The sequence below is a fragment of the Pristiophorus japonicus genome, chromosome 6 (genome assembly GCF_044704955.1).
Source record: "Pristiophorus japonicus isolate sPriJap1 chromosome 6, sPriJap1.hap1, whole genome shotgun sequence".
Taxonomy (NCBI): domain Eukaryota; kingdom Metazoa; phylum Chordata; class Chondrichthyes; family Pristiophoridae; genus Pristiophorus; species Pristiophorus japonicus.
Window position 1 is genome coordinate 185,193,222 of NC_091982.1, and position 15,181 is coordinate 185,208,402.

Genomic DNA, 15,181 nt, shown 5'->3' on the forward strand with positions numbered 1-15,181 from the left:
TACAACTGAAAGATGTACAATTTCATATCTATAATTTAATATATGGTTCATATTTCTGCATATTTTGTTTCTTTCAAAATGAAGTATTTAGACCGTATGATATTCAGATTAAGCGGTGAAATCTGCTGTTTTACCTGTTTAAATTCCACGCACAACACACAACACTTAATAGTGGCAGTCATTCCTTTTTTGTATTTTCGTGTCATCAAGCAAGACTATAGCTAATCGCTCAACTTAAAAGCAACAGTATTTTCCTCAGTTGAATCACATTATTACTGTTTTGCAATATTTCAAATAAATTTAAGGCTGAAAATTATTTTAAAACTGATTTGATTATGTATGTTCCTTGACTGAGTTGAGCTTTTGTTTAAATTTAATTGTAAAACTTAATGACCCATTTTCCTTTCCAGTTCCCAGGTGCAAACGTGAGGTAAAGGAGCAGGAACCAGGTTGCCCAAGGATTTCTATTTTTATAATTTATATTTCATTATTTCCCCAACCCCATTTTTGAGCTATGCCATTGGAGTTTTAGGGGGTGAAATTGATGTTTGACGGTAGTACAAAACAGGTGATAATGAATCGGTAGCCCATTTTACACCCAGCCCGATATTCTTTTCTATTGACTTCACAATATAAGCTTTTATGCCCTGGTATCATTTTGGTAAATTTGCACTCCAAGGCCAATATATATTTCCTGAGATGTGCCAGAACTGAACGCAGTACTTCAGTGGGGTCTGACCAAGGGTCTATGCATCTGAAGCATCACTTCCTCACGTTGGTATTCCAACCTCCTGGAGAAGGCAGCCAACATTACATTAGCCTTTTTGTTTACTTTTTATACCTCTGTGCTAGCATTTAGTGTACCTGGACATTCAAATCTTTTTGTTCCTCTGCAGTTTCTAATCTTGCCATTAAGAACATATGAATATTCTTGGATCCAAAGTGGATTGCCTCACAGTTCCCCACATTGAACTCGCAACTGCCACGGTCTTGCCCACTCACTTAATTTGCCTGTGCTTGGATACATTCCTGCAACTATCTACACAATTTACTATTCTTCCTAACTTAGTCATTAACAAACTTGGATATACAACTGTATATTCCTTCATCCCAGTAATTGGTTTATATGGTGAAAAGATGAGGCCTCAGTACAGATCCCTGGGAAACACCACTTGTCACAAATTAAATAAACAAAAGCTCATCTCCCAAACCAACCTCCATCACCTGGAAGGATAAGGGCAGAAGGTGCATGGGAACACCACCACCTCCAAGTTTCCCTCCAAGTCACACACCATCCAGACTTGGACGTAAATTGCCGCTCCTTTATTGTCACTGGGTCACAAAACGGGAACTCGCAACCTAAAAACTTTGTGGGAGTACCTTTACCATACACTGCAGTGGCTCAAGAAGGAGGCCCACCACCACCACCTCAGGACAACTAGGGATGGCCAATAAGTGCCAGCCTAGCTAGTGCCATCCACATCTGAGAAGTAATTTTAAAAATGAAGATTTTATTACAGTGTTTTACTTTATCAAGAAGTTAAAAATTCATAATAACTGTGTCTGACTGGTAAAAGTACTAGTATGTGGAGCCAAGATCGCACATTTAAGTGAATAATTTTATAGATGGGCAATAAATGCTGGCCTTGCTCAAATCCCATGAACACATTTTGAAAAAGGAATTTTCAATATGGAGACTAGCTCATGACAAAAGTGGAACTATGCATGCTTTTAATGCTCATTTAAATTACGAAATGTAAATGGAAAAATTAGTTAGAAGATAACATCAGTAGTATAATAGCGCCCTGCTCAAAGACTACTTTCTTGAATACTCAAAACACATCACCATGGAATATTGGGATGAACACTTGTGCCAGCAATTACCCACCATGAGTTTATTATCTTTAATTAGGCTGGTGGAGGCCATTTTTATTTTTCATTGTAAGCACAATGAGTACTTTTGCCCTCGAACTAGATAATTTTACTGTTCTGCAAACACAGAAAAAAGATTTGACCGGGGAGGGTGAAGTAAGTCAGATCGACACGTTTTCATGGCCCGTTGGCATGCATCTCCTCGCGGTTGGCTGTAAAATGACATTAGCAAGCCACTAGTTGACCTTCTTGAACAGAGGCATGTGGTAAAATAGGAAACAATTATTGGGGGAAGGAGGAAAAACAATCTTTTCACTTTGTCTCTTTCTCGTTTCTTGTTTGTTACTTTGAAATTACATATTTTGTCTGAAGTTTGTTACTGATCCAACTTCAAAAAGCTATGACATCTGTCGGGAGAGGATCACAAACATTGCTTGTAACGTAATTGAAACATGCAATCAAAAAATCTGCCAAATAGGCTGGAGTGAGTTTCAAGACAGTAAAATATCTTAGGGCTCAGACGAAACCATTAAATTACTCAAGTTTTGCTAATGTGGTTACTGATTTGATCGGAATCCCTCCAAATGCCTAGCCACGTTGTAACAAAGTCCAGCCATATTGTTATCCTGTATCTACCTACTGAAAGTGAAACTGCATTGGGGGATGTTTTGAACAAAATTGCAGCCTTTACGGTAGTCTGACTTAATAATCTTTCAGTCCTCACTGTGTACGTATGCAATTTTTAATATTATGGGAGATGGAGCAAAAGCAATGAGTTCAGCATAAAGGTTTTGATTTACAGAAATTGTGATAGAAAAAAATAACATTTACATCTTTTGGGCTGCATGTACTTGAAGGATTAATTAAAAAATCCACTGGATAGAATCAAAGGGAATGTGAATCTGAATGAAGGAGAACTGAGTTGAGAGAAGGAAAAAACAATCAAAACTTTTTCTGGATTTTGCTAAACACTAAAGTGATTGTCCAGTTGGCAATCTGTCAAAACTACTCCTTGTGTTGCCAAGCATTTTTGTAATGGAAAGTGATAAGTAGTTGATCTCTTCTCCCAATGACAAAGAAAGAACTTGCATTTATATAGCATATTTTACAACCCCAGGAAGTCTCAAAGCTCTTCATAGTACTTCTGAAGTGTCGTATAGAGAAACGTAGCAACCAATTGTGCACAACAAGGTCCCACAAACAGATGTGACTAGATAATTTGTTTTAGTGATGTTAGTTGAGAGATAAATATTGGCCAGGACTGCTCTCCTGCTCTTCTTGGAATAGTGCCATGAATCTTCTACATCCAGCAGAGAGTAGGCTGAGCCTTGGTTTAACGTCTCATTCAAAAGATAGCAACTTTAACAATACAGGGGAGATTCCCTCGGTGCTGCACTGAAATGTCAGCTGGGGTTCTGTGCTCAAGAGCCCAGAATGAGGCTTGAACCTTTCGACTCAGAGGCAAGATTCCTATCACTGAGGGAAGACAGTGACTATTTAACGTTAACAACTTTAGTGATTTTTTTTGGGAGGGGGGTGGGGGGAGGGGACTTCTTCACTGAAAGCCAAAAAAATCGAGGTCGTTTTTAAAACTTGGGAAAAGAAGACACTTCATGGGTGTTACAGTATTTGACACGTAAAAAAGGGCGAATTATTACTAGCTGTTATTTTATTGATTGCACTAAACTACGTTAAAACTCGCTAATTTTTCACTTTAAAAAAGTGGAGCTTAATCTCGTTGAAATTCGCCTTTGAAACTTGACAACTCTTAAGACAGGCGGCTGAATAAAGGAAGTTTAAAAAGGCGTTCCCAGGAAATTGTTTTTTTAAAAACAGTCTGCCGTTCCCCACCAGTCATGTGGTTTCACAGGTTCGCCGCAGAAGGATTTGTTCATTCAAGCAACACAGCAGCCAAGCCACAGAATGGGCACCTTTATTGGCCATATATCGCCTGGTCTGGCGTTCCTTTCCTTCGGGATTCTCTATGCCTTCAAATTTTCTCTGATGGTACTTCGAGGCGAGAAGATTCAACTTTTATCTCCTTCTCGGAAATTTGGATTTAAGAGCTGTTTGAAACGGATTCCTGCTGAAGGGGTGATGAAGATCGTTTACGGTACCTTAGCAGTAATGGCCGAGTTCTTTTATCCCCCTGGTGTGTATAAACTGATTATTTATAACAAAGAGAAACCAGGTTACCCATTCATACACCCCAACGAGTGGCAGCATGTCACCATGTATTCCTATTTCGCACTAAGTGGCTGGGTGGACATCTTCAGCCAGGCCTGTCTGCCGAAACGCTTGTTCCTGTTTGAAAGCATTGCCATCACCATCGCCTTTTACATCGAAGCCCTGCTCCTTTATTCCCACATGCATGGAAAAGAAGAGGTGGAAAATTCTGTGCACACTTTGCTGCTCCTCACCTGCTTCCTGGTGTGCCTGGTCCTGACTGTTGAGATGTGGAGACCCAATGACCACATCCTCTGGTTCACCAAGACCTGCTTGGTGATGACCCAAGGAACTTGGCTGCTTCACGCCGCCTTCATTCTCTACAAACCCTTCACAGGGAAGCCCTGGAAGAGCAATGACATGGCGAACCTGATGTTTGTCACCAATTTTTTCTGCTGGCATATTGCACTGAACATAATCCTGCTCCTGGCTATCTTCTCACTCACTGGATTCTGGCTTAGTCGCTGCTCCCGCCGCAGAGGTAGCTCAGCTCTACAGGACACCAAAGAAATGTTCAGCTTCCACCTGAAGCGGGCCGACGGCGCGGGTCCGCAATCAGAATATGGGAAACTACAGGCTGCAGAGGAGGAAACGCAATTGCTCCAAGTCTGTGACTTTTAATGTCCCGGGAGTGAAGTTCAACTTCGGTGGGAAGCAATAGGATCATTACACCCGTCCGATCCGCAGCGCCCCCATAAGTTAAATTCCACTCCCTCCGTCTTTACTTTGAGCTGCGCCTTAATATCAGAAGGGTTCGTCTTTTCTGTTTTATTTAAAATACGGACTTTTCTAATTTTATTCATACTTTAGGCAGGTAAGACATCTCGGAGGATGGAAAGAAAACCACTAATATTGTGTCCCTTTCAGCTCCTTTGTACTGCATTTGAAGAAGTCACTTGTTATCAATGAGTTTAAAACTTGTGTTTCCTACCGCGTAATGGAAACACAAGAGATTAGTGTGCAAAATTAAAGCACATGGTATTGGGGGTAATGTATTGATGTGGATAGAGAACTGGTTGGCAGACGGGAAGCAAAGAATAGGAATAAAGGGGTCCTTTTCAGAATGGCAGGCAGTGACTAGTGGGATACCGCAAGGTTCAGTGCTGGGACCCCAGCTATTTACAATATACATTAATGATTTGGATGAAGGAATTGAATGTAATATCTCCAAGTTTGCAGATGACACTAAGCTGGGTGATAGTGTGAGCTGTGAGGAGAATGCCAAGAGGCTGCAGGGTGACTTGGACAGGTTAGGTGAGTGGGCAAATGCATGGCAGATGCAGTATAATGTAGATAAATGTGAGGTTATCCACTTTGGTGGCAAAAACAGGAAGGCGGAATATTATCTGAATGGTGACAGATTAGGAAAAGGGGAGGTGCAACGAGACCTGGGTGTCATGGTACATCAGTCATTGAAAGTTGGCATGCAGATACACAGGCGGTGAAAAAGGCAAATGGCATGTTGGCCTTCATAGCGAGAGAATTTGAGTATAGGAGCAGGGAGGTCTTGCTACAGTTGTACAGGGCCTTGGTGAGGCCACACCTTGAATATTGTGTACAGTTTTGGTCTCCTAATCTGAGGAAGGACATTTTTGCTATTGAGGGAGTGCAGCAAAGGTTCACCAGACTGATTCCCGGGATGGCAGGACTGAAATATGAAGAAAAACTGGATCGACTAGGTTTATATTCACTGGAATTTAGAAGAATGGGAGGGGATCTCATAGAAGCATATAAAATTCTGACGGGATTGGACAGGTTAGATGCAGGAAGAATGTTCCCGATGTTGGGGAAGTCCAGAACCAGGAGTCACAGTCCAAGGATAAGGGATAAGCCATATAGGACCGAGATGAGGAGAAACTTTTTCACCCAGAGAATTGTGAACCTATGGAATTCTCTATCACAGAAAATTGTTGAGTCCAGTTCATTGGATATATTCAAAAGGGAATTAGATGTGGCCCTAATGGCTAAAGGGATCAGGGGGATAAAGCAGGACTGGGGTACTGAAGTTGCATGATCAGCCATGATCATATTGAATGGTGGTGCAGGCTCGAAGGGCCGAATGGCCTGCTCTTGCACTTATTTTCTATGTTTCTAGACATTTTCTATGTTTCAATGACTGATGTACCATGACACCCAGGTCTCGTTGCACCTCCGCTTTTACTAATCTGTCACCATTCAGATAATAATCTGCCTTCCTGTTTTTGCCACCAAAGTGGATAACCTCACACTTATCCACATTATACTGCATCTGCCATGCATTTGCCCACACACCTAACCTGTCCAAGTCACCCTGCAGCCTCTTAGCATCCTCCTCACAGCTCACACTGCCACCCAGCTTAGTGTCATCTGCAAACTTGGAGATATTACATTCAATTCCTTCGTCTAAATCATTAATATATATTGTAAATAGCTGGGGTCCCAGCACTGAACCTTGCGGTACTCCACTAGTCACTGCCTGCCATTCTGAAAAGGACCTGTTTATTCTCACTGCAAATTTTATTTGAAAATTTATAAATACACTTGGTAAGCATTAAGATGCTCTTCAGACTGAATGTTTAGCAAGTACTTTAGTGGCTAACATCATTACTTATCACTTGATTCTTTGGATTAGCTGTGTTTAGTGTCCCTTCCCATTATAAATAGTAAAATGGATCACAACTATGAATGCAGTTTTTTTCCTTCGACAATTTTCCCCTTCCCTCTTCTCCCAAAGACATTAGGGTATAAATTCATATTTGGTGGATGCGTAAAATGAACGATGGCGAATTGGCAGCCCATTTTACACTCTGCCTGATTTTCTTTTCCATTGAAGTCAGTAGGGGCCAAAATTGCCCCATGACTATAAGGCCTGTGGTCGCCTGAAAACGGAGGGGCCGCCATTTTGTATATTGCCCTCCTTCAGTTTTGGAGTGGTGTAGGGGACTGTCCTGCCTGTTTTTTCACCACGCGTGCATTCACCGACCCTTTTACAGACCAGCGGTAACCCCCTTTCCAAAATTGCCCTGCGGGAAATTGTCCCTTTTGAAAATTGCCCCGCGAGAGTGGTGCTGGTCAGTGCCACTGACAGCTTTTTCTGTCGGAACCCTTTCTGTGGCTGGGCGGCGCGGCCGCCCTTAAAGGGGAGGTGGCGCTGCCGGTGACTCCATTTTATTTTTTGTCAGACGACTGCCAGGTTGGGCCAATAATTATGCCTGTGGGTTGGCTGGGCTGCCAACAGGGTACCGCTGGCCTGGCCAAAACCCTCCCACTTTAATTGAAGGGGAGGGATGTTGTGATGCGCCAGCGCAATGACATCATCAGCATGGCGCTGATGACTTGGAGCATCGGCCACTCTGACTCGCCCTCACTTCCGCCCCTCTCCCCACACCAACACCGCTATTACTGGAATCAAAAGCCAAGGAGCTGAATTTCTCTGGATTGTCCACACCATGCATTGGGGCGGAAGGAAAATTTGAAAAGCAATAGTTGAGACCGGTTTTGGGCGGAGGTCAACTTTGGCCCCAGTAGAGTGCAAAATGGGCTGCCGATTTTCTATCGCCTATTTTTCACCACTCCCCAAGTTGAATTTATACTGCATTGAGTCTTTTCACAGGCAGCAGTTGCCCTCTTGTACCATACCCAAGTGATTGGTGTTCTTGTTAGCCTTGATGGAGTGTTGTTACGTTATCCAACTGGAGCCGGCGAGGTTGGGAAATTAAGAATAGGACACATGGCCAAATTTCCCCCTTCTAACCCAGAGATGTTGATGTCAATTGTAGTATTCCTACCACTGCATAGCTGAGATTAGCTAACTCAACAAAGATTGTGAATGGTACACGGGACTTTCCTAGTCTGTGTGGCTCACATCCTCACAGGAGAAGTTTGTTGGGTCATTTGGGAGAGCATGAATGCAATGTTAACCTTGTGACTCCCCAAAGCCTCTCTACCACCTGCAAGGCACAAGTCAGGAGTGTGAAACATAGAAACATAGAAATTAGGTGCAGGAGCAGGCCATTCGGCTCTTCGAGCCTGCACCACCATTCAATAAGATCATGGCTGATCATTCAACCTCAGTACACCTTTCCTGCTTTCTCTCCATACCCCTTGATCCCTTTAGCTGCAAGGGCCATATCTAACTCCCTTTTTAATATATCTAACAAACTGGCCTCAACAACTTTCTGTGGTAGAGAATTCCACAGGTTAACCACTCTCTGAGTGAAGAAGTTTCTCCTCATCTCGGTCCTAAATGGCTTACCCCTTATTCTTAGACTGTGTCCCCTGGTTCTGGAACTCCCCAGCAACGGGAACATTCTTCCTGCCTCTAAGCTGTCCAATCCCGTCAGAATTTTATATGTTTCTATGAGATCCCCTCTCATTCTTCTAAACTCCAGTGGATACAAGCTCAGTTGATCCAGTCTCTCCTCATATGTCAGTTCTGCCATCCCGGGAATCAGCCTGGTGAACCTTCGCTGTGCTCCCTCAATAGCAAGAGCGTCCTTCCTCAGATTAGGGGACCAAAACCGCATACAATATTCCAGGTGAGGCCTCACCAAGGCTCTGCACAACTGCAGTAAGACCTCCCTGCTCCTATACTCAAATCCTCTAGCTATGAAGGCGAACATGCCATTTGCCTTCTTCACCGTCTGCTGTACCTGCATGCCAAACTTCAATGACTGATGTACCATGACACCCACGTCTTATTGCACCCCCCCTTTTCCTAATCTGTCACCATTCAGATAATATTCGGTCTTCCTGTTTTTGCCACCAAAGAGGATAACCTCACATTTATCCACATTATACTGCATCTGCAATGTATTTGCCCACTCATCTAACCTGTCCAAGTCACCCTGCAGCCTTTTAGCGTCCTCCTCACAGCTCACATCGCCACCCAGTTTAGTGTCATCTGCAAACTTGGAGATATTACATTCAATTCCTTCATCTAAATCATTGATGTATATTGTAAATAGCTGGGGTCCCAGCACTGAACTCTGCGGCACCCCACTGTCACTGCCATTCTGAAAAGGACCCGTTATTCTGACTCTCTGCTTACTGTCTGCCAACCAGTTCTCTATCCACATCAGTACATTACCCCCAATACCATGTGCTTTAATTTTGCACACTAATCTCTTGTGTGGGATCTTGTCAAAAGCCTTTTGAAATTCCAAATACACCACATCCACTGGTTCTCCCTTGTCCACTCTACTAGTTACATCCTCAGAAAATTGTAGAAGATTGTCAAGCATGATTTCCCTTTCATAAATCCATGCTGACTTGGACCAATCCTGTCACTGCTTTCCAAATGCGCTGCTATTTCATGTTTAATAATTGATTCCATCATTTTCCCCACCACCGATGTCAGGCTAACTGGTCTATAATTCCCCGTTTTCTTTCTCCCTCCTTTTTAAAAAAGTGGTGTTACATTAGCTACCCTCCAGTGCATAGGAACTGATCCAGAATCAATAGAATATAAGAAAATTATCACCAATGCATCCACTATTTCTGGGGCCCCTTCCTTAAGTACTCTGGGATGCAGCTTATCAGGCCCTGGGGATTTATCGGCCTTCAAACCCATCAATTTCCCTAACACAATTTCCTGATTAATAAGGATTTCCTTCAGTTCCTCCTTTTCGCTACACCCTCGAACCCCTAGTATTTCTGGAAGGTTATTTGTGTCTTCCTTCGTGAAGACAGATCCAAAGTAGTTGTTCAATTGGTCTGCCATTTCTTTGTTCCCCATTATAACTTCACCTGATTCTGTCTGCAAAGGACCTACATTAGTCTTCACTTTTCTTTTTCTCTTCAAATATCTATAGAAGCTTTTGCAGTCAGTTTTTATGTTCGCTGCAAGCTTCCTCTCATACTTTATTTTCCCCCTCCTAATTAGACCCTTTGTCCTCCTCTGCTGAATTCTAAATTTCTCCCAGTCCTCAGGTTTGCTGCTTTATCTCGCCAATTTATATGCCTTTTCCTTGGATTTAACACTATCCCTAATTTCCCTGGTTAGCCACGGTTGAGCTACCTTCCCCTTTTTATTTTTACTCCAGACAAGGATATACAATTGCTGAAGTTCATCCATGTAATCTATAAATGTCTGCCATTGCCTCTCCACTGTCAACTCTTTGTGATGGAATACATTGCACTTGCCTGGACAGGTGCAGCTCCAACAACACTCAAGAAGCTTAACACTGTCCAGGGCACAGCAGTCTGTTTGTTAGGCACGCCATGGCTACCATCTACAGGATGCACTGCAACAACTTGCCAAGGCTCCTTCAATAGCACCTCCCAAACCCGTGACCTCTACCTCCTAGGTGGACAAGGGCAGCAGGTGCTTGTGAACACCATAACCTCCAAGTTCCCTTCCAAATCACACACTATCCTGAATTGGACATATATCACCATTCCTTCATTGTTGCTGGATGAAAATCTTGGAATGCCCTGTCAAACAACATTTGGGAGTACCTTCACTACACAGAGTACAACAGTTCTAGAAGGCGGCCCACCATCACCTTCTCAAGGACAACTAAGGATTGATGATGCCAGTCTTGCCAATGATGCCCACATACCAAGAATTAATTTTAAAGGATTCTAAAAATGTATAAATTATTCTTTTGTTGAAATCTATGGTTTGGTGGAGTTCTATAAAGAAAAGTGGAAAATTGATCACTTTATTTTCCACCCTGAACTTTTCAAATTTCCTGGATCATGTTGTTCATAGAGTATTGTTACCTGAAATTGAGCTGAGGTATAAAATAAAATCTTTAACTGACAGTATCAAATAGTTAAGAGCAACCACTGTGAAGAATGTTGCATGTGTCTTGAAAGAAAATGTAAAAGATTGGAAGTTTCAAATATGTACCGCGCCTTTAATACATTTCTGACAAACCCTGTTTAATGGTTGCTACAGCACTACCCAGGGGCCTACTTTATATTGAGAAGTTGCAACCCAGCAATGTCATTGGCATCACAATGGCATTTCAAATTCCACCTTTGGGAAGCGTTCCCGGGGCCAATCCCAACATCTCAACCATGGCGGGAGTCGGCCAGCCTCCACCTTATACTTGCTGGCTTCGGGTGGGAATCAGCATCATGAAATGCTATTGAGACTTGGGAGTTAAAATCTTCCAGGCCTTACATCCGGACGGTTGGAAGGATCACTGCCTGCTTTGGCCCCCGCTCCCAAAATTCCCAAACAGGGTAAAAATAAACCCCATTGACTGTATTTCTGCAGGGATTAAATGTTAGAGGAGCAGGACCAGGCATGAACATGAAGGCATTATGTATGTATGCGTAGAGCTCTGTGGGTACAGCAGTACAACTGACCTGTGCTTGGAGACCTGCTTACATAGAATCAGTGCTTGCAGTAGTTTGAAAGGTATAACAGAGGCAATGTAGGAAATTCCACAATTCAGGTCGCTCTTTGAATAAAATAAATGCTTCACTTTGTTTCATTTTTGCATAAAAATTTTATTGTATTTCTCAGAAAAGTTTATTTGTTTTTGTTTACTGGAAGTATTTATTAAAAAGATCAATTGCAAGGATGTACTGTGTGATAAAGCAATATCAGTTTCATAAAATTGCTTGTTACAAGCTTGATTTAAAGAATATTTGATACCTTCAGATGAAATAATATAAATTGTGATTGCTAAAATAAAATATTTGACAAATTATTGAATCAATTGTGAGATTAACATTTGAAAATGCCACAAATTCTTTAGGGCCGGCCATGAGCGAAAGGTCGGATCTAATGGGAGTAATTTTAACTTAACCCCCGACGGGAAGCCCACGGGATCAGGTGGAATGGCAGTTTTACACCCTACCCAATATTACTCACCATTGGCTTCAATGGAGAGTAAAGTCAGGAGGGTGTAATGCCAGCATTGCACCAGATCTGGTAAGTTTCCTGGATGGGTTCGGTTAACGTTGCTGTCAATGTGTTATTCATTAATTTTAGTTTTTACACCTGACTAATTAACAATTTCACTCTGCTCAGCTCTGGAATATACTGCATTTTTAAATTGATTTCCGATTGCTCTGTACATCTATTGTGTTGGACAAGAGAATTCCTACAAATGAAAACTGGTTTATTTTGACCATTAAAAAGGTTATGTACATTAAATGCTTTGTGGGTTTATATGCAATATTAACCTTCCGGAGAGCTCTTACAATTCTTTCCACCATGCATTATTTAATGAAAATCACACTAGTCCATTATTTAACAGATTTTTAAAATTAGGTTTAATATAGTGGGATGAACTTGAAATGCAGAAATTCAGTAGACACCGTGCATACACAATACAAAGCATTGTCTCCAGTACTATTGAAGCTTGCTTATTTTATGTTGCTTCAAATCCATATCAGACTTTCAGCAGTTACAGCAGTATTTAAGAACACAAGAAATAGTAGCGGGCACAGGCCGTTTGGCCCCTCGAACCTGTTGCACCATTCAATAAGATCATGGCTAATCTTCTACCTCAACTCCACTTTCCTGCACTATCCCCATATCCCTAATTGATCCCTAATATGTATAAGGGATTGAAATGCCATGTGTCCACAGACTTTGGTCACCAGTTGGGGTGCTAAGTCAGCGTGAAACAGCTAAAATGTGGTGCAGATAACAAGATAGGAAAAAGGGAAGAATGGTGTAGCAGAACCAGATGGTGCAGTACCGATATATTGTGAACATAGTCTCGAGTGCAGAGGGGGAGGAAACTAAAGTGACGTGGGCTGTGTCTGCCGACCGTGTGCAGCAGAAAAGCCCTATTGGCCTAGAATGAAGTACGGAGGAAAATGATTGGATGAATCCTTTATGCATTGATCCTCTAATTATATCCAAAAATCTATCGATCTCTGTCTTGAATGTACTCAATGACTGAACCTCCACAGCCCTCTGGATAGAGAATTCCAAAGATTCACCACCCTCTGAGAGAAGAAATTTCTCCTAATCTCAGTCCTAAATGGCCAACCCTTTATTCTGAGACTGTGGCCCCTGATTATAGACTCCCCAGCTAGGGGAAACATCCTCCCTGCATCTACCCTGTCAAGCCCTGTAGGAAGTTTGTATGTTTCAATAAGATAATCTCTACTTCTAAACTCTAGTCTGCTCAATCTCTCCTCATAGGACAATTCCCCATCCTGAGAATGTGAGAAAGTATTGAGGAATGTTGAAAGAATGTGAAATATGTATAAGCGATTGAAATGCCATGTGTCCACAGACTTTGGTCACCAGTTGGGGTGCTAAGTCAGCGTGAATCAGCTAAGATGTGGTGCAGATAACAAGATAGGAAAAAGGGAAGAATGTTATAGCAGAACCAGATGGTGCAGTACCAATATATTGTGAACATAGTCTTGAGTGCAGAGGGGGAGGAAACTAAAGTGAGGCGGGCTGTGTCTGCCGACCGTGTGCAGCAGAAAAGCCCTATTGGCCTAGAATGAAGTACGGAGGAAAATGATTGGATAAATCCTTTATGCATGAGCCGCTTGGAAAATGTATAACTACCGTGTGTATGCACTAAAACCTTGCTTGTCTTTGTAAAGTCAACGAACTCCCAGAGAGTCGGTGTTCCTTTGCTAAGACAAGCCAGCATCGATGTCGCATTAATAAAGTATAACTCAGAGTAACTTGGTGTTCGTGTCAGTGTTTTCGCTGAGACAGATTGAGGGAAAAGAATCTGTATCAACAATCCCAGGAATCAGTCTGGTGAAACTTCATTGCATTCCCTCCATGGCAAGTATATCCTTCCTTAGGTAAGGAGACCAAAACTGTACACAATACTCCAGATGTGGTCTCATCAGGGCCCTATATAATTACAGTAAGACATCTTTACGCTAATACTCAAATCCTCTTGTAATAAAGGCCAATGTACCATTTGCTTTCTTAATTGCTTGCTGTACCTGCATGTTAACGTCCAGTGATTCATGTGCAAGAACACCCAGGTCCCTCTGAACAACAACATCTCCCAATCTCTCAGTGTTTAAAAAATACTCTGCTTTTCTATTTTTCCTATCAAAGTGGATAACTTTACCGTTCTCCACATTATATTCCATTTGCCATGTTCTTACCCACTCACTTAGTCTGTCTATATCCCCTTTGAAGCCTCTTTGCATCCTCCTCACAACTTACATTCCCACTTAGCTTTGTATCATCAGCAAATTTGCATATATTACATTTGGTCCCCTCATCCAAATCATTGATATAGATTGTGAATAGCTGAGGCACAAGCACCGATCCCTGCGGTACCCCACTAGTTAAGCCTGCCAACTTGAAAATGACCCATTTATTCTTACTCTCTGTTTTCTGTCCATTAACCAATCCTCAATGCTAGTATATTAGGCCCAATCCCATGAGCCCTAATTTTGTTTAATAACCTCTTGTGTGGCACCTTGTCGAATGCCTTCTGAAAATCCAAATACACCATATCCACTGGTTCCCCCTTAGTTACAACCTCAAAAACATGATTTCCCTTTCATAAATCCATGTTGACTCTGACCAATCCTATTATTATTTTCTAAATACCCTGTTACTACATCCTTAATAATAGATTCTAGAATTTTCCTTACTACTGATGTCATGTTAATTGGTCTGTAGTTCCCCATTTTCTCTCTCCCTCTTTTCTTAAATAGCGGGGTTACATTTGCTATCTTCCAATCCGTGGGAACCGTTCTAGAATCTATGGAATTTTGGAAGATGACAACCAATGCATCCACTATTTCTATAGCCATCTCTTTCAAAAGCCTAGGATGTAGGACATTAGGTCCAGGGGATGTATCGGCATTCAGTCCCATTAATTTCTCCGGTACTATTTTTTTACTAATACTAATTTCTTTCAGTTCCTGGTTCTCCATTATTTCCGGGAGTTTCTTTGCATCTTCTTCCCTGAGGAAAGACACAAAAGGCTGGACTTTCCACTTCACATCGCCCATCTAAGGCCCATCTATCACACAAAACGGACCTCTATCGCCCATTTTGAGCAAAAAGTGGAAACTAGGTCCAAAATATCGCCAGAAAAACAGGCCCCTATGTTTCCATTTGATCGCCAAGATGATCGCCCAAATGATCGTCCACGCAAGGCCCATCCCAAGTTTCGCCACCTAGCATGCACATCGC

General features: G+C 42.1%; 1 protein-coding gene across 1 annotated transcript; it reads left to right on the plus strand.

The window, feature by feature from the left end:
* Nucleotides 1-3,745: 3,745 nt before the first annotated feature.
* On the plus strand, nucleotides 3,746-5,135 carry LOC139265326 (transmembrane epididymal protein 1-like). Its single transcript, XM_070882298.1, has one exon. It carries the CDS (start codon nucleotides 3,796-3,798, stop codon nucleotides 4,717-4,719), a length of 924 nt encoding a protein of 307 aa, XP_070738399.1. The 5' UTR covers nucleotides 3,746-3,795; the 3' UTR covers nucleotides 4,720-5,135.
* The last annotated feature ends 10,046 nt before the right edge of the window (nucleotides 5,136-15,181 follow it).